The sequence below is a fragment of the Mytilus edulis genome, chromosome 14, assembly GCF_963676685.1.
Source record: "Mytilus edulis chromosome 14, xbMytEdul2.2, whole genome shotgun sequence".
NCBI classification, from domain to species: domain Eukaryota; kingdom Metazoa; phylum Mollusca; class Bivalvia; order Mytilida; family Mytilidae; genus Mytilus; species Mytilus edulis.
In genome coordinates, this window is record NC_092357.1 from 31,876,972 (window position 1) to 31,895,864 (window position 18,893).

Below are 18,893 nucleotides of genomic sequence, written 5' to 3' on the forward strand. Positions count from 1 at the left end.
ACTGGTCCCCATTCAAAAGCATTGATCGTGAAAAAAGGAAAGTTCAAAAACCCGGACCCAAACAACACCCCCTCTGAAACTGCCACTATGGTGTAGAAGTTTACAACTATATGTCACCGTAAGGCCTTTGACAATGAGCATAACTCATTCCGAACAGTTAGCTATAAAAGGTCTCACAATGACAAATGTAAAATAACCAGAACGAGAAAACTTACGGACTTATTTATGCACAAAAGAAGATATACAGCATCAAACGACAACCACTGAATTGCAAACTCCCGATTTGGGACAGCCACACAAATAATAATGTTGCGAGGTAAAACTATTTTTTTACGCCCATATTTCAATTAAAAGGATTTTTTGCGCCTCTCTCAAATCTGAAACATTTAATATTTGTCTTGTGTGTGTATGTTGTTGGTTTTTTTTTTATATATTTTGGCTCATTTGTTTGCTTCAAAGTCTGTTGTGGTCTCTATATCGTTGAACTCGTATACATGTACATGTATATGATTATTTAAGGGCGAACAATAGCCCGTCTCTGGGGCTGGAAAATGTTTGTGGGGTTCAAGACCCATTGGTGACCATCTTCTGGCTGCTTTCTGGTTTTTTGGTCGGGTTGTCGTTTTTTTTTTGCCACGTTCCTTCCCTGTTTCCGTTCCCTACTCACAATGATATATATACTATTTGATGTACTATTATATTGATTTGCAAGTTTTATTTGATGACCCTCAGATTGATAAGTTATGATTTCTGATGTCATCCTCTTTAAATAAAGATTATTTATTTAGTTATTTGTCAAATTAATTGATATAACAGAGGTAATATACTGTAGATTATTTTTATAACTCTGGTCACATATGTTGCATAAACACAGACATTATAAATATAACATTGAATAGACGTACACACAAGTACGATCAATTTTTGACAATTATGATTATTTTTTCAGCTTTGATTTGAACTGCAAAGTAGTGCGTTAACAATATCACAACTGATTTTACATTTCTAGTATTTGAATATAGTAATGTGTTAACAATATCATATCTAGTTTTTACTTTCTAGTATTTTTTATTAATCTTTAAATACAGTTTACATAAGTTTACGATGCGTATTGACGCAATTTTATTCGTCACAGTGTTTACCATAAAATTACAATTTGTGTTAACGGACTTTTATTCCTCCATATTTACATTGACGAAACTTTCTGAAAACGAATCAGCACTTGTTTCAGCCCTTAAGAGATTTATAACAGCACAGGAGATCGAGGGACACAGCGTTGACGGATTTCTTAAAGAGTAAGGCACACATATACTTCGATTCTGGTGGTGGTTCAGGGATTATAAATATGTACTTATCATCACTGTAGATATTCAACAAGTTTGCGTACAGTTAAGTTGACAGTTAACTAGTTAAATGCAAATGAAAATGCTTTAAGGTTAAGCCAAACATATAAATAAGTTAGAATTATGAATAAAAATGTAGAAACATATCGAAAATATACCTTACGGGCGATCAATTGGATTTGTTTCCCCCTTATTTAACGTATGTATACATTGTTTGCATTACACATCCCAATGCTACTAAACAGTTTTGATTTGGTAATTGAGTTCTCACAAAAATGTTTAAGCCCGCTGCCATTTAGCGCCAGTCCCTAGTAAAAAGCGTTTTGTTTTTTTAACTCTTGTTTGTTTAGTTTTATTTTAGTTCTTTTTTTATATATTTTTTGGTGTTTAGTATGACATGATGACGTCACTGAACTATAAAAATGAAGATGTGGTATGATTGCTAATGAGACAACTCTCCACAAGAGACCTAATTTATGTACCAAAAAAATTAACGAAAAACAAATATGTAACACATCAACAAACGACAACCACTAAATTATAGGCTCCTGACTTAGGATAGAAACATACATACAGATTGTTAAACATGTTAGCGGGATCACAACCCTTCCCCTTACCTGGGACAGTGGTGTAACAGTACAACATAACAACGAACTATAAAAAAAAAGTTGAAAAGGCTTCAAATAGAAATATTATTATACATCAAACAAAAATACAGAATGCACGTGTAGTACATAAAGTACATACATTTTAAGGGCCTGCCTCTGGAAACGAGATTTTCTCGCTGTGCAGAAGACCCATTGGGATGTTTTCTGCTCTTTGGTCGGGTTATTGTCGCTTTGACACATTCTTATTTCCAATTTCAATGCTATTAAACATGTATATATTTATCATATTTTGAAAATGCCGGTTTTTATGTTTTGGTTTTTTTTTTTAAATCTATGCTAACATTTTAATGACAATAAGCACCTTAATGTAAGTTTCAAAATATAACATTTTGACCAAATGAAGTAGAAGTTATAACTTTAAGGTTAACACACGTCCTTCAGCGATGAATAAAACCCACATCGCATAGCAAGTTATAAAAGGCACAGAAATGATAAAATGAGAAATAATACATACGATCGCATTAAAGAAAAAAATCATCAATAATTTTTAAATCACAACATGTTAAGCAAAATATAGTTAGACTGCATCCGGTTTTCCGTTACTTAAGTTTTTATTAATCTTTACCAATTAGATAGTTTGACCCGATCCACTGACCTCAAATATTATAAGGTGTCATTGAATACATACATGTATGTAAATTTTGTATTTTTAAAGATTTCTGACAACTACGGAAAAGATCGTTGAAGATGCAAAACCCATACACAGTCCGATAGATGCCTTCCACTTATTGAAACGATGGGTTGACGACTGGCAGAAATGTTTCGACATTGTATTGTGTTCAGAATGTACAATTGATGAACCAGAAATAGGTTAGGGGATTAAGTTCTCATTGTCATCCTGTGTTGAATCAACTACAAATTTTCATTCATATTTTTGCCATGGCGTTGTCATTTAATCTTCGACTAAATTGAATATATTGTTTAAACTTATAATGTACCCTAATTTAGATAAACTATTGTTGTCTGCTGCTCTCAGAATGATGACAGCTTCAAAAGTTTCTATTTTTTTAGCCAAATTGACTGCTGTTATGTATTTGAAAGGTCTATTTCCCTCTGATAAACAAAAACAAAAACGTTACTTGGAGTTATAAGTTATAAAACAGATGCATATGGATTACATACACATCTATTAAAATGTATGGTGATCCTCTGGTGTTTCAAATCACATTTGACACCACAACTACTTAAATCTATGCATAAATTGGGGAAAAAAATATGATTACCGTCTTAAGAGTGAACAAATATACTATCATAATGACAGCATGACTTTTATAATACTGCAGAGCTGGCTGAATTTGTACTATTCCAATTAATATAATTATTTTACAGTCTTTGCCATCTAAGTTTTATTTGTATTAGGGAGCTACCATTTGATTTTTATGGGGGGGGGGGGGGGGGGGGGGGCTAGGATGAAATTTGAAAAAAATAGGCAGGACAGGAGTTTTGAGTTAAAAAAAAGGCAGGATGAGCATCTTGGCAAAAAAAAAAAGGCAGGATGACAATTTGGGTAAAAAAAGTCAGGATAAACTAGTAAAAAAAGGCAGGACCGAATAGAGTAAAAAATAAAAAAAGCAGGACAGAGATTACAACTAAAAAAAAAAGCAGGACAAAATTTTTCATCCTAGCCCCCCCCCCCCCCCCATAAAAAATCAAATGGTAGCTCCCTTACTAATGTTTAAAATCAAGAAATTTAAGGGCAAATAAGGGGATATTGTGAACCCGCTCCATTACAAATAGTTTAAATCTAGGTTTTAGAAAATATTTGTAAAAGGCACATTAATACTTTTTTTAGAATTTAATTCAAGTCGGAGTATGATTGAGAGTCGTCTTGGTGGATGGCCACAGCAGACTGATTTGGATGCTACAGTGGACGCCATATTTCGTCTTTGGGATGTGTATGAGTTCGATTTGCGTGATTTTTTACGCGGGAAGATATTCAAGGTAGTCTATAAGCCACGTTGTTGTTTGTAATAGTCAACAAATTGTGTGTATTTTATCAACAAAACTATCACTAAAAAATCCCATCTGTTGTTTATTGACTATAATGAAATCATTCATAAAATTTATCAACATTTGCGATGTTCAATAATCTAGCTTTAGTAATATTTCTAAAGAAATGCTGATTATTATCACAAGTGTGTATCAAATAGTAATTTTTTCCAATTATCGATTTTACTTCCATTTCAAATGAGCCAGTTATCAATAAGGTCTTAAAACCCATTTCAAGAAATTAAAATGTACATTATTTGATTTCTAAGACGCTATTATTTGTTGTATATTATACACAGACTCAATGAGGTTAACAGAATAGAGAATTATAAAAAACAAAGAAAGGGAGCTACCATTTAATTTTTAGGGGGGGGGGGGGGGGGGGCAGGATGAAATTTGAAAAAAATAGGCAGTACAGGAGTTTTGAGTAAAAAAAAAGGCAGGATGAGACACTTGCAAAAATGTGACAATTTAGGTAAAAAAAAAGTCAGGATAAACTAAAAAAAAAAGGCAGGACCGAACAGAGTGAAAAATAAAAAGGCAGGACAGAGATTACAGCTAAAAAAAGGCAGGACAGAGATTACAGCTAAAAAAAAAATGCAGGACAAAATTTTTCCTCCTAGACATCCCCCCCCCCCCCCCCCCACCCCCATATAAATCAAATGAAAAATGGAGAATGATAGTGTACTAAAGTATAAACTTGTATGGATAACTTGGGGGAAATTAAAAGAAACAGGCAATGTAATATTGATTATAAAATGAACGATTCATAAAATAAAAAAATCATCTTATTATCGAAAAATATATAAGTAAAGCATATTCACATGAAATTTACATAATAAGCGTTGCTTTTAAAAAATGAAGTAAGTATAAAATTGCTCACGATTCACTATCAATTTTAGTCGTAATATTAGTTTGTGAAAATTGAGACCTGATGTCATAAAGCAGAGTTTGAAGCAGTAATAATTGTGTAGTAGCTTAGTTTAGGATATGCTGCTAATACATGTACATAAAATAGATATAATGTAAGATGTTGCCCGACATGCACTAATAAGGACAAATCAGCCTGGTTTATGGTTTCCAATATAGAGCGGACAAAATACTAAAAGGAACACGTAAAGCTGATGATGAAACAGCTCAACGTCCTTCGAAAATTATCTGATCTGAGTTGCGTTACATGGATGAGGCAAACTCAAAATCTGGAGACATTAGCAGAGTTTCAAAGGATAAATCTAGAAAGGAAACGCACGAAACGTTAACGAGGATAAATATATTGAGACAAATAGATTTGAAAATGTTGAACAGGTTAATGCTGAGCATTTACATCAATCCTAATTTTCTTTCGCTCAAATGTCTTATATATAAAAAAAGAAGATGTGGTATGATTGCCAGTGAGACAACTATCCACAAAAGACCAAAATGACACAGACATTAACAACTATAGGTCACCGTACGGCCTTCAACAATGAACAAAGCCCATACCGCATAGTCAGCTATAAAAGGCCCCGATAAGACAATGTAAAACAATTCAAACGAGAAAACTAACTGCCTTATTTATATTAAAAAATGAACGAAAAACAAATATGTAACATATAAATAAACGACAACCACTGAATTACAGGCTCCTGACTTGGGACAGGCACATACATAAATAATGTGGCGGGGTTAAACATGTTAGCGGGATCCCAACCCTCCCCCTAACCAGGGACAGTGGCATAACAGTACAACATAAGAACGAACTATAAAAATCAGTTGAAAAAGGCTTAACTCATCAGATGGACAAAAATAAATGTATGCTTATTTTTATTTTCGCTCAAATGTCTTAAAATATCGGAGCTCAAATGTCCTATTCTTTTGCGCTCAAATGTCCTATTTTTGGCGCTCAAAAGTTCTTTTTATCGCTCAAATGTCTATTGCGGCAGGAAAAAAAAACAACAACTAAAATCACACGCCTCCTTAGTGGAAGCATAACATGTCAATACAATACCCGGTTGAATTTAACCAGTAGCCATGCAATACCGGTAAAAATAACGAATTCTTCTTCGTAATGTTAATATCTTATTAATTATCATTAATTTACGATCATAATAAATGTTTTTTATTCTTCTTCACAGTATCAAACTGAACCTTTGACCCCATTGGAGGTTATTTATATTTCTAACAAAGCAGAAGATGCAAAGAACAGTTATAATTCAATAAAATTCCTAGAAGCTTTGTTACATGCAATGGAAGACGGAACCTTACTTAATAGCCCCGTGGGCACAACACGTTTGTCTAGAATGATCGCCTCTGCCTATAACAGGGTAATAATATTGTATATTAATCTATCTGGTAAATTGAGTTAAATATTTACAAATTGATTAAAGATTTCATTTTGTCTTTTTATTCTCACGTTATTAAAGATTTTGTGTTATTATAAGTTTAACCGTGAATTTTGATTTTCTTCTATACAAACCGAAATGTTATTATAATCGTATTACAAACATAACAAACATAATTTGTAGTCATTTAGACATTTTCAGACATTTTTTTGGCAAAGATATAAATTTCAGCTCTTAGGTTTTTTTTCTTCATAAGATAACCATGGTACTCAAGTCTAAAATAGTATACTTAGTCTAGTATTTGTTTTATTCCTTTTTTCCATATTTAAAAGAGAGAGAAATGATACTGAAGGGACAAACTCACAAGACGAAAACAAACTGAAAGGCCATGGCCAAAAAATAAAATGACTAACACACCAACAACAGAACACACAAAAAACTAAACATCGAAAACTACAGACTAAGCAACAGGAACCCCACCAAAAACTGAAAGTGTTCTCATGTGCTCTGCAAAGGTGAGCAAATGCTGCTCAACATGTAAAAACCGCCGTGTTACTCTTATAAAATACTTTGATAAGTGACAGGGCATACTAGTCTAGATGATTGGTAATAGACTCTTATCTAACCTTAAGACAGTACAAAATTCTAATCCATCGGTCATGTAAAATTGTCTAATCTTGAAACTTGTTCTTATGTAAACTGTTGAAGATGGGACGTTTTTCAAAAAAAGATTTTTATTTTTGTTCGTATATTCATACATTCCCCATTTCTAATATAACTTCACCATTTTTATAAAAACTTCATTACCGAAAACATATCTTTTTTTTCAGTACAATATGCCATGGAAATCGGTAGAAATTTTGAAGGAACGTGTTAAAGAAGGTATCATATCTTTGTAATGTTATATGCAATTAAATGTCTTTTGAAAGGTGTGAAAATTGAAAAATAAACAGCTGATAATTCTCACGCCTAACTCGTAACAGTCCTCCAAGGCTGACCGTTGAAGTTGAAATGACCATTACAATAATTTAAGATCTGATACATGTTTCGAAAAAGGAGGGGTGTAAAATTAAGGTGGCGATATTTCATAATAATCCACTAGCTGTGCTTCTAAATGGCAAATTTTCTTATTATAAGTTTTTTTATTCTGTAATACACCCGGTATCTAAATCCCGATGAGCAATTAATGAAATATTGTAGCAATGCAATAATTATTGTAACTACTCGGCCAATCTCGTTACGCCTACACTAAGCGTAAGGAGAATGGCCGAGTAGTTACGATTGCTTTCGATATTTGTGCAAGTTAAATCTCCATCAGATTGCAATGGCACAACGAACACACAACACATCTACAATGTATGCAGCGCCACGACATAATTTGGTCAAATCGCGTGTCATCTGTGATCGTCGTACGACAATTGCACGTGAGAGGAAAATTGCACATGCACCTTTTTGCTCTGCGTTTTTGTGTCGTGCAAGTATCTTACCACTGTCGTGCGATTAAGACATTGTCGTGGGTATCAACATTAATCATTTTGATAAAACAATCATCGCACGAATGTCGTTTGACGATCTCACGACTGTCGCAAGAATACCAAATCTCGTACGATGCTCACACAACATTGATTGTCTGTCATACGACAGTGGTACGTTCGTCGTGCAATATATTTTCGTTTTATTTAGAACAATTCAATTCGGCGGGAATGAATTTTTGGAAAAATATGGAACGCCACAGCTGCCTCATGGTAAGAATAGCCGTATCATTGAGGTTAGAGATATATCATGAAGTAAATGTTCTATACGACATCAGACTTTATTCCCTGTCAATTTGCTATATCACTGACAATAGTTTATATACTTTAAAGACACTTTGATGCAACATGGAGCTACCTTTTCATATTGTTCTGTCATTTCAATTTGTTATGAAGATAATAGTACATACTATGAAGACATCTTGATATAACATGGCTCTACATTTTCATACTGATTTGTCATTTAACTAAACTATTATGTGATATTGCTGTGTCATAAAGATAAAATTTATACTACAAAGACATCTTAGTATAACATTAAGCTAATTTTCATACTATTTTGTCACTTCAGTATATTATAACGATACATTTGTATACTATACAATCATCTCGATTTAACATGAAACAATTTTGTCATACTATTATGTCATATAACTATCTTATAAAGACATATTTTGATATCAAGCTAACAATACCTATATCACGAGGTGTCATCTGTATACCAGTAGACTATTTGATTACACTATAAGACCATTTCATCATACCATAATACCATTTCACCATACCATAAGTCCATTTAATCATACCATAAGACCATTTCATCATTACCATAAGACAAATCTATAAATAGCCGCGAAAATTCCACGCGAAATTCATCAGCAACATCGATTGTAATGAGAGAAAAAAAGGCCGTGAAGGAAATCTTTTTGCGGACCTTAGGGAATCGCTTTCAAGATGCAGGAATTTATCGACTCTAATGTTATCTTAGTGATATAGCAAATTGACAGAGTATTATAGTCAAATGTTGTTATATTATAGAACATTTGCTTCATGATATATCTCTAACCTTAATGATATGGCTATTCTTACCATAAGGCAGCTGTGGCGTTCCATAGAAAAAAACATACAGAGGATGGTTATTCCACCAGAACGATTATGCTAATCCCTGCTGAATAAGCGCTTGGCGTGCACTAACAAGAGCAAAATAAGGTCCTTTTAGAGTTTAATTCGAGCCCGTGAACAGTATAGGAACTAGCGTAACGTCCGACGTTGGTAGGGTGGACTATGATAGATCGAACGGCGCCTGATGTTTAGTTGTTTTTGCATTCGTTCCGTTGTTTGATAAATTCCTTTTATTTGATTCTTTCAGTTTTTATGAACTTTACCAATTTTTGAATTTACTTTTAATTTCCTTATATTGTTATACGTTTTCATCGGAATAATAATGCAAACGTTATTTACATGTTTGAGAAAGCTTTATTATGGGGATGATGTAATTATGTTTTACATTTTATTTATTGTCATATATATCTTTGTCTTCTAGAACCAGAAAATAAAAGACTTCAGAATGATTTCAAGTACTTCCAATCTAGAGCAAATAGCATAGTCGAAAATGTGACGGTTTTAGAAAAACCAAATACAAATATCATCATGCTGATGCCATCCATGAGGATATTTTACGAGGAGGATATGATAAGGAAATATAAAACTTTGTGTAGAAAGAATTTGAAGGTAATGTTTGCATATGTTTACTGATTACTGGTATGTTCCTCCTGAATTAAACATCAGTATAAACATAATAATTGATATTTACAAACTGATATGTTGCTTTATTTCTGAGAAAGAAAATTTCCTAAATAGACTTGAATTACTTGTTTGCAATATGTCCTACATATTGTTTCTGCTTTTCGATGTTTAAATGGCCGCCACAGAAAACCTTAGTCCAAAAAAGTTGTGACGGCTATGCTGTACTCCTATTTCGTTTCTTAAATGATTTCCCTTATTCCAAAAAAAAAATCATCACTTTCAGAGTAGTAAAAAATACATTACACAACCAAACTTTTAAATTTGATTGTTTTGTTTGTTTGTTTTCAGAGTCAAAAAGCTTTATCCAAGCTGTTTTGCTTCTACAAGACGACTGCTATTCCATTATTCCTAGTAAAAGCTGAATTGGCGAATATAAAGCCACATATTTATTTATTTCACGACGTCATATCTGAAAATGAAATCGCCTTTTTACGGAATACAAGCAGCGAAATGGTAAGTGAAACTGAGTTAAAAATTATGCTTATATTTGGTGATATTTATATAATTTAATATACATATCATTAATTAATTTAAATATATTTTTAAATCACCCTTTTATTTGTGTAGATAGACGACACATGGAGATTTGATGTATTCGTTGCTTGAATAAAGACAAGTTTCTAACGGGAAAACTCGATACTAAAGGAGTAGGGGCAATAAGGCCCTTATTTGGCCCAAAAATTACTGCAAATTTAAAAGTTATCATACATATTTTTAAATTACTGAAAAGTATCTCAGGTAGAAGGTATTCAGAAAAAGAAAAAAAAATTTGGACATTGAACAAGTTACCATGGCAAAAAATCATGCCTTAATTTGCATATTTTGTAAAATTTTGTGATTTTCCTTGTTTTTCATCAAATTTTTAAGTATATTTTCGATTGGAAAAGTATGTGCGCACCCAAGAAACAACTTTATATTTGTTGAGATTTTGTCAATAGTAATAATAAAGCTTCAGTTAAATTATTTTGTTGTTTCTTGGCTGCGCACAATGTTTCCACAACAGAAATAAAGATAGAAAACTGCATAAATTCTGAATTTTCTTCGTTTTTGTGAAAACAGTACATATTATGACGTAATTGTGACGTCATCACATAAGAATCTTAATGTTTTTCATTTATATTTCTTGACCCTATGCATTTCTTAAGATTATGTGCTAATTTGAAAAAGTTATCAAACATTTTATTTTCTTGGGCCAAAACCAGGCCTTAATGCCCCTACTCCTTTACGAAAAAAGGACAATTTTTCGTTCCCTATTGTTAATTTTCTTTTTTTGGATTGTGATGTTCTTTTGGCACCATCTTACGGTTATTTCAGAACTCGTTCACTATGCCCGTATCTGTTGGGACGTTTTTGAACGTAATATACATGTATGTATTACTGGTGTAGAGCCTGGTAGGATCCGTGTTGAAGGTTGTACCTTAACCTATAATGGTATAATTGTTACTTGGATGGAGAGTTGTCTCGTTGGCACTCATACCACATCTTCCTATACCGATAAAACCACAAAAACATGAAAACCAACGGTGTAATCTATATAGAAAAAACAAGAAATTAACGAGAAACATCTATGAACCACATCAATAAACGACAATAGCCTAAATGCGGTGCTTTAAAGTGGCGTTAAAACACCAAAACGCAAATCAAATCATTAAACGACAACTACTGAACAGCGATCAATTAATAGCAACAGATTATTGGGTTTTTTTCTTTTTACTTTTAGTTGACAAGATCTACCGTTCTTCAAGACAACCATAAAGGAACTATGGCCGAAGCTGAAAACAGAATAAGTAGGACGTGAGTTTAGCTGCGAACATAAAAACTATGAATAAATATCAAACCACTCAGCAAAAGTATCTCAAATATATTTCAAAATTTAAAAACATTTATTTGTTAACATTTAAGCCGAGCGGTACTACTGCATCACAAGCCTGTTAACACTAAGGTTGCCTGTTCGAAATCCGCAGTTGGCAGTAGTTTTTGGCTCCAATATTGGTCATTGGTTCCCTCTGGGCAATCCGGCTTCTTTTAGCAACCACGAAATAGCCAATAGCGCTGAAAGTAGAAAAAACCAATCAATCAATAATCCGTTTTTACTTTTAAATACATCTTCTCCTTGTGGAACTACTTGGCCATCAGAATCAGACTTTGCCAACCGTATACAGTTTACGGATAGCAGCAAATCTGAAGATCAATATCTATCAATCAAATATGTCAAATCAAATGTCAAATTTTTACTTATACATGTAGTTTGCGTTTTTGTTTGTATCATTTAAAAATTAAATATTGAAAAAAGAAATAATCACCAAAAGATGATCTCCAAAAAAGTACATCAGTTGTCTCATTATAGCAATTATTGCCCTTGATTAGCGATTGTGTTTTCATTCTGGCTATCAACGTTAAAGTAAGGATTTTAAAAAGCAAAATATACCAAACGGATTAGCAATGTTGTATACCTACACATGACAAAATAACTCAAGGAACTTTTTTCAAACCAGAATAAACAACGACCTGATCTAGATAGATAGAAAATACAAACAGAAAAAATGTATTGTCAAGAAAGGAGTTATTGTCCCCCAATGTTAATGGCTGAAATTTTAAATAAATGATTGCCGTTCAATGACAAATCTCTCTGTTTGCGTCCCCCTATTTGATGCAAGCTTATGAATAGTTTCAGTAGATTGACGTCTTGACTGTTTCGGAGTAAAGTGCTATTCTGTTCAATAAAGTGCATATTTATCGATTATGTTTGTTTCAATTTAGGGCTTGGTTATCCGACATTCATTATTCAAAACTAAAAAAAATAACATCACGTGTAAAATTGATAACGGGACTTGAAACTGAATATAAGGAAAGATTCAGCAACACAGAAATGTATCAGGTATGTATACAGAAAATAACGTTATGAAAAAAAAACTCCTAGTCCTTTCATAATTTTATTACATATACGTTTAGTTCAAAAGACATATTTATAATCTTATAAAATCCTTGTTATATGTTCATAATGTTTGAAATAAATGCCGATGTTCAATGTATGAAAAGTGTAGAGAGATCTATTTCCCGCACATTTTCAATGTCTTATATCTCAAAAACAAGGTCACGGACCTTTTTTGCCATTTTTAGTTCATTTATTTATATACCATTATTTATAACAGAGTTCAAAAGCTTTTTTTAACGCTTAGCGAACACGTTACGTTACGTGTATGCTCTGTAATGGTAAACAGCTCCTGCTTAACTGATATGCTGTAACATGGAGTTACACTCACGTAATGTTATCACAATTGGCGTAAAATTGATAAAAAATGACTTAAATTTTCCAATGAATCATCCACAAAAACTCATCGTCTATTTTTTTTTAATTAAGAATAATCGGTTTATCTGTTAAACCTAATATATTATTAATTGCTGAAATTGTATGTTTAAAAGGTACTCAACTATGGAGTTGGTGGAATGTACAGACCCCATCTGGATGCAATGGTAGGGAATGGGCTGTATTTATAAGGAATCAACCATTAAAATTCAAGGGGGGAATGGTTTTTTTGTCTGAGCCAGAATATCTTTTATTTGTTTTCGACGCTTTTAATAATTTTTTTCTCCTTCAATATTTTACACTATATGCTGTCGGGATTCAAAATATTTTTGTCATTGTCATCTGCTTGACTACAATAATTTTGTTCGTCAAATTGCAGATCAAATAAGGACAAACCATATTCCCCCTTTTGAAGTTAAATGTTTGTTACCCTATAATATAATTCAACGTTAAAGTGTGTTATGTGATTAATATCTCTATAATTGATTCCATTTTTCTTTTCTTCTTTCCTACAATAATCATCATTTGCTTAATATTTTCCATTTATAGTTGAAGTGTTTCCCTAAGTTTTGGTTTGTGACCCAAATTTATTTCAGTTAAATCGGTTTATGACTATAAAACAGCGGTATACTACTATTGCCTTTATTGACCTAGTGTATATCCCGTCTATATCTCGTCTATGATGTTATTGATATACAGCTGACCTTTGTGGTTTTAAAACTTTATTTGGAAATGTTCTGATTTTTTTTTATCGTCTAGTATGAAATATAGAGTGTGACAGTCGTTTGACTTTTGGTTTTGTTTTTTGAATTGTCACAATTTGTTAGACCGGTGTAATTGCAGATGAGTACATTTCAAGCTTGTTATCTTGATCACCAGCATTTATGACTGATGAAAGTAACTTGGAACAGTAAACATCGCCACAAGCATACCTGTTCTGATAAAAGTTAATTTTTGTCTGGTCTGCTCCTCGATAAATTAACAAGATCTGAAGTTCACTAGTAAATAGAACCGCTTTAACTGATAAATAGCATCTGTGTATCAGCACATGCCTGTACGAACAAATTTTATAAAAAAAAAAAAAAAATTCCATAGATACGAATAAAAAGCAAACTTGTCCCCTGCCTTATATGACTGGTCTGTCTTATAGTAGACATGTTAGAAGGACAGATCAACAGCATACCTGATCACGAGTCTTTTATGTCTTTCTGGTCTGCAGCAATCCTTCAAAACCAGAACTATGAATGGTCTGACAAGGATAGGACTTGAAAAGTCTACCTAAATTTTCTTAAGATTAACTTATGTTTAGGTTAGGATTGTACCATCTGTAGTAGTTTACTATACAATACTAGACTAACGCAATGCAGAATGCAGTATTTGGATTGGTAAATGATCACGTATTGTCCTTTTGTATTTTATTAGTTAATAGTTTTCCCATTGACAATCATATCATATTACGTCTCATTATTGTAACATTTATTTATAACCATATTTAATCATCATAAAAATAACTGTTTATCAATCCTGGTAAACTTTTGACCGAGTGCCTATAAGGTTTCATCAATATTCCTGTTGTTCATTGCTTTGTTTTCTATGTAATGTTTTTAGGTCATTGTTTGTCCTTTTGTCAAGTATCCTGGTTGTCAAAGTGCTGACATTTTACTTTGGTTTCTTACTTTTTATTTTTGCATTATGTAAGACTCATCATATGCCATGTATGTAGTATGCATACCCTATGTGTGAGTTTGTCAGCATTGTACATGAAATACTTCTTTTTTTTAATCAGTATGAAGCTGCCGGCAAATCATCAGGACCTGATACAATTGAATCTGGGGACAGAATAGCAACAGTTATGTTTTATGTGAGTATGGTAGTATTAAAACTCGCCTCATATGTCAGGCTAATATTTTCGAACGCCATCAGTGGCACTTGAACAGTTTTAAAGTCAAATGATGAACGAATTAAAAATATTTATAAACATACAATAAATAGAAAACGGTCTGCAAAAAAGAGAAAATAATAAACTTAATAAATTTTGTGGATCCGATACATGAACTGATATGCCTTCTATACATTAGGTAAAATATAACATTGATAAAAGCATTGGCCATAACCATATAACCACGGTTATTTCAGTAACTATTTTAACTGTTATAATTATTGTCATGATCGCCAAATTTAAAATCATTCCTTTTAGATCTCCATAACACAATAATCGTTATACCTGTTTATCATAAAAAAATAATTTCTTCCTTTAATCTTTTTATACATAATAGAAAGAAGAAAAAAGTAAAATCACAAAATACTGAAATCCGAGGAAATTCAAAACGGAAGGTCCCTAATCCAATGGCAAAATCAAAAGCTCAAACACATCAAACGAATGGATAACAACTGTCATATTCCTGACTTGTTACAGACATTTTCTTATATACAAAATGAAGGGTTAAACCTGGTTTTATAGCTGGCTAAACCTCTCAGTTGTATGACAGTCGCATCAAATTCCATTATATTTACAACGATAAGTGAACAAAACAAACAGACATTATAGGTAAAAATGTCAAATATATACCATTCAACATTGTGTTATAACTTTAAGCACTACAACAACGAATCACAACCTGACATATACACCAAGCAAGAGACAACAACCTGACCATAGAGCAGACAACAGCAGAAGGTCACAAACAGGACTTAAATGCAGCGAGAAATTCCCGCACCCGGAGGCCTCCTTCAGCTGGCCCCATAACAAATATATATGCATAACTATATAATTGTCAATATTGGGTTTTTTTTCAAATTCAATGAATTTAGCAGAACTGTTAGAATCATTATATACACACAGAAATTGTTTCGATCAATAATCAATTGGCCGTTTCAGAATCTAAAGCATCATGGGTAATTTCATTGTTCGTACCCCAAAGTGAAAATAACGTTACGTCATTGGTTGAATTTCGATTGTTTAGGACGTTTTAAACCAATCACCACGCTTTGGTGTACACTTTTGAAAATATTACCCAGAATGCATTAGATTCTGAAACGGTGAATTATCATCACATAATCATTTACTTACTTGTCATATATTCAATATTATATTTTCTTCCCAAGATATCATTATAAAAAATACATCGATATAGCAGAAAAAAGAATAACTGTTCCTCACTTGTAGTGAAGCATAACGATTAGATCTAAATGGCATAACTACAACACATTCTTTTTGTTTTGGTCTCCTTAGCTTTCTGATGTAATGTATGGCGGGGCAACTGTGTTTCCTAAAGTAAATGCCAGGGTAGAGGTTAAAAAGGTAATATTAATTTGATAAGAATTCAGATCTTTTGTCCTTGCATTGCTAACATTTGACAACGTTCTGGGCTACTTTCTGTTCTAAAACTTTTCGTGACCTTTTGGTCTTGTCGAAATGATACACACCTTAAAAAATCTGTAAGCAGGAATTACTATGGCAAATGTAATTATTTCAGAACAAGTTAACAAAAGAGTTGTTACATCCTTCTTAGATTAGTAATTACAAATGTTCTGTGTTTTAATAACATTGAGTTATTATACAAATCAAATTGCACCCGTTTAAATTTCAATTTATGAAACATTACAATTTATTGTCAATGCAACTCGATTATTTTTTTTTCTTTTAAATATGTGTCCTGATTTTCTTATTCCATGAACTCGAATAGAAAACGTCATTCAGCTTGGTTGGTAAAAACGTCAATATCTAATGAACAATCTTTTTGCTGATAAGTACATTTTTTTTGTACAAACATTTCTGTTTTTAATATGAGTATTAGTATTTGAAACTTATCGTATACTACATTTTTCGTTATTTGGACTACAAGAGGGACAAAAGATACCAGAGAGATAGTCAAACTCATAAATCGAAAATTTACTGACAAAGCTAGAATATGAATATCGAATTGCTAGTGATCGGTTGGATAGTTCATACATGATAACAACCAAGTCACGAATTTAACGTGTATGTATTGTCTTCAGCTATAATCTACTATGGAACAATGTTTTTATCTTCAGGGGTCCGCTGCGTTTTGGTATAATATGCATCATAACGGTGATGTAGACACTAGAATGTGGCATGCAGGATGTCCTGTACTTGTTGGATCAAAATGGGGTTAGTTTATAATTTAGTAAATACCTGTATTATTATTCTGTCTATGAAGAAATAACATAAAAAATGTGGTGCACATTGAATATTCCCCGGTAGAGGGTTATTCTAAAGTGTGCATCACATTTGTTTTGTTATTTCGAATAGACAGAAAAAATATTATAGTTATTTCTTGTAACTTAATTTCAAATTCCATTTGAAACCGGAGTAAACCATGAAAAAACGTTGATGACGCCACGTTCACATGACAAAATCATGTCTATGAGCTGATAAACAAAACAACGTCAGCCAATCAGAAGACGCGTTACATCCAAAATTAAATTATAACAACAGAAAATAATCATAATATTCCATATCATGGGAAACACAATTAGAAAATATTGACATTAATACTGGTGATATTTCAAGAATGATGATATAGTAATAATTGTATTAGGATGAAATAAAAGGCTCTACATTATTGACAAAGACCAGATTTTAACACGCGTACTTTGAAAGTTAAGGATTTTTAAATAAAGGCGAAAGAAGTATACCGCTGTCCAAAAGTCATCAATCAATCGAGAGAAAACAAATCAGGGTAACAAACTAGTACCGAGGGTAACACATCAACTATAAGAGGAAACAACGAAGAACAGAAACACCGAAGGGCAACAAAAACAAACGCCAATACAACATTCATAGAAACGAACTATTCGATAACAACTGCATATGTATTATTTGTGATGTTGATACGGAAAATTTATCAACAAGGTCTTGGTGTTCACCGATGATTTTTTTTTTACTATTTAACAGGGCCTATAATAATGAAAGTCAAATTCAAAAATCATTATGTCTTACAAATCTGTATCTGTAATACTTTGTATGCATGTTTGTTGGTTTTGATATATGAATGAACATTGAACAGTATTCATTCTATTTCTTCCTACAGTGAGCAATAAATGGATTCGAGAAAATGGACAACTCTTTAAAAAACCTTGTGAACTAATCCAGCATTTTCAACATGTACAAGATACACATTTATAGCATACTAACACTACTATTTTATCTAATAGTCTGTAGCTGATAATCAAAACTTAAATACACTGAAAGGTTGAACATGTTAATTTCAAAAGCACTAGAACACACCCGTGATATCGCGGGTCCGTGACTGAATTAAAGTTTATAACTATGCGTAAGCCTTATTTTAGTATTGGTTTTGTCATCTGATAAAGTCATGCCGATTATAAGATACACAGTTTTCTCTGCTTTCAAACTCTTTCTGTGTGAACCCATCGACCTTAAACTTATCAAGTATTGGTAATATTAATTATTTGGAAAACAAAAGGTCCTGGAATGGAGTATTGTTTAATCAACAGCAGTGTCCTATATTAGTTATAAATAATTGAATTCTTTGATTCGCTGTTTTAAGTCATGCCCGCTAACAAATTGAAAACTGTACCTATACGCCTTATTTAAGTCCAGATTTTTAGTATTCGTATTGTTATCTTAGAAAGTCTTACTGATTAAAATACTACAATAGGGAACGATTTCACAATTATTGAATTTAGTAGTGTCAACCCTGTGATTATGACCCGTGTATATAGCAAAATCCTAAACACACCGTTAAACTTTGGTGGTGCGCCTGTCAGATGCGGAACATACAGATAAGATAATAGGTAACAGGTGAATATACTATTGGTATCGGTATCGGGTTCGACCCGGAACTTGTTAATTATTGGCAATATTAATTATGTGGAAAACAAAAGGGTCTGGATTGGTGTGATTTTTAATCTACACCATTGTCCTATATTAGCTATATATA

General features: G+C 32.5%; 1 protein-coding gene across 1 annotated transcript; it reads left to right on the forward strand.

Moving 5' to 3' along the window:
* The first annotated feature begins 968 nt into the window (after nucleotides 1–968).
* On the forward strand, nucleotides 969–18,262 carry LOC139502494 (prolyl 4-hydroxylase subunit alpha-1-like). The gene is made up of 14 exons (XM_071291978.1): nucleotides 969–1,295; nucleotides 2,667–2,821; nucleotides 3,804–3,952; nucleotides 6,115–6,303; nucleotides 7,152–7,203; nucleotides 9,397–9,584; nucleotides 9,948–10,112; nucleotides 11,380–11,453; nucleotides 12,420–12,537; nucleotides 13,083–13,133; nucleotides 14,753–14,827; nucleotides 16,199–16,267; nucleotides 17,002–17,098; nucleotides 18,021–18,262. The coding sequence occupies exons 1-14, from the start codon at nucleotides 1,105–1,107 to the stop codon at nucleotides 18,113–18,115; spliced, it is 1,668 nt and encodes a 555-aa protein (XP_071148079.1). The 5' UTR covers nucleotides 969–1,104; the 3' UTR covers nucleotides 18,116–18,262.
* The last annotated feature ends 631 nt before the right edge of the window (nucleotides 18,263–18,893 follow it).

Excerpts from the sequence above, each read along its gene's own strand:
- LOC139502494 (XM_071291978.1), top strand. The coding sequence starts at position 1,105 with ATGCGTATTGACGCAATTTTATTCGTCACAGTGTTTACCATAAAATTA. Across the intron at positions 3,953-6,114 it reads TACGCGGGAAGATATTCAAG|TATCAAACTGAACCTTTGAC; the intron begins GTAGTCTATAAG and ends TCTTCTTCACAG. Across the intron at positions 11,454-12,419 it reads GAAAACAGAATAAGTAGGAC|GGCTTGGTTATCCGACATTC; the intron begins GTGAGTTTAGCT and ends GTTTCAATTTAG.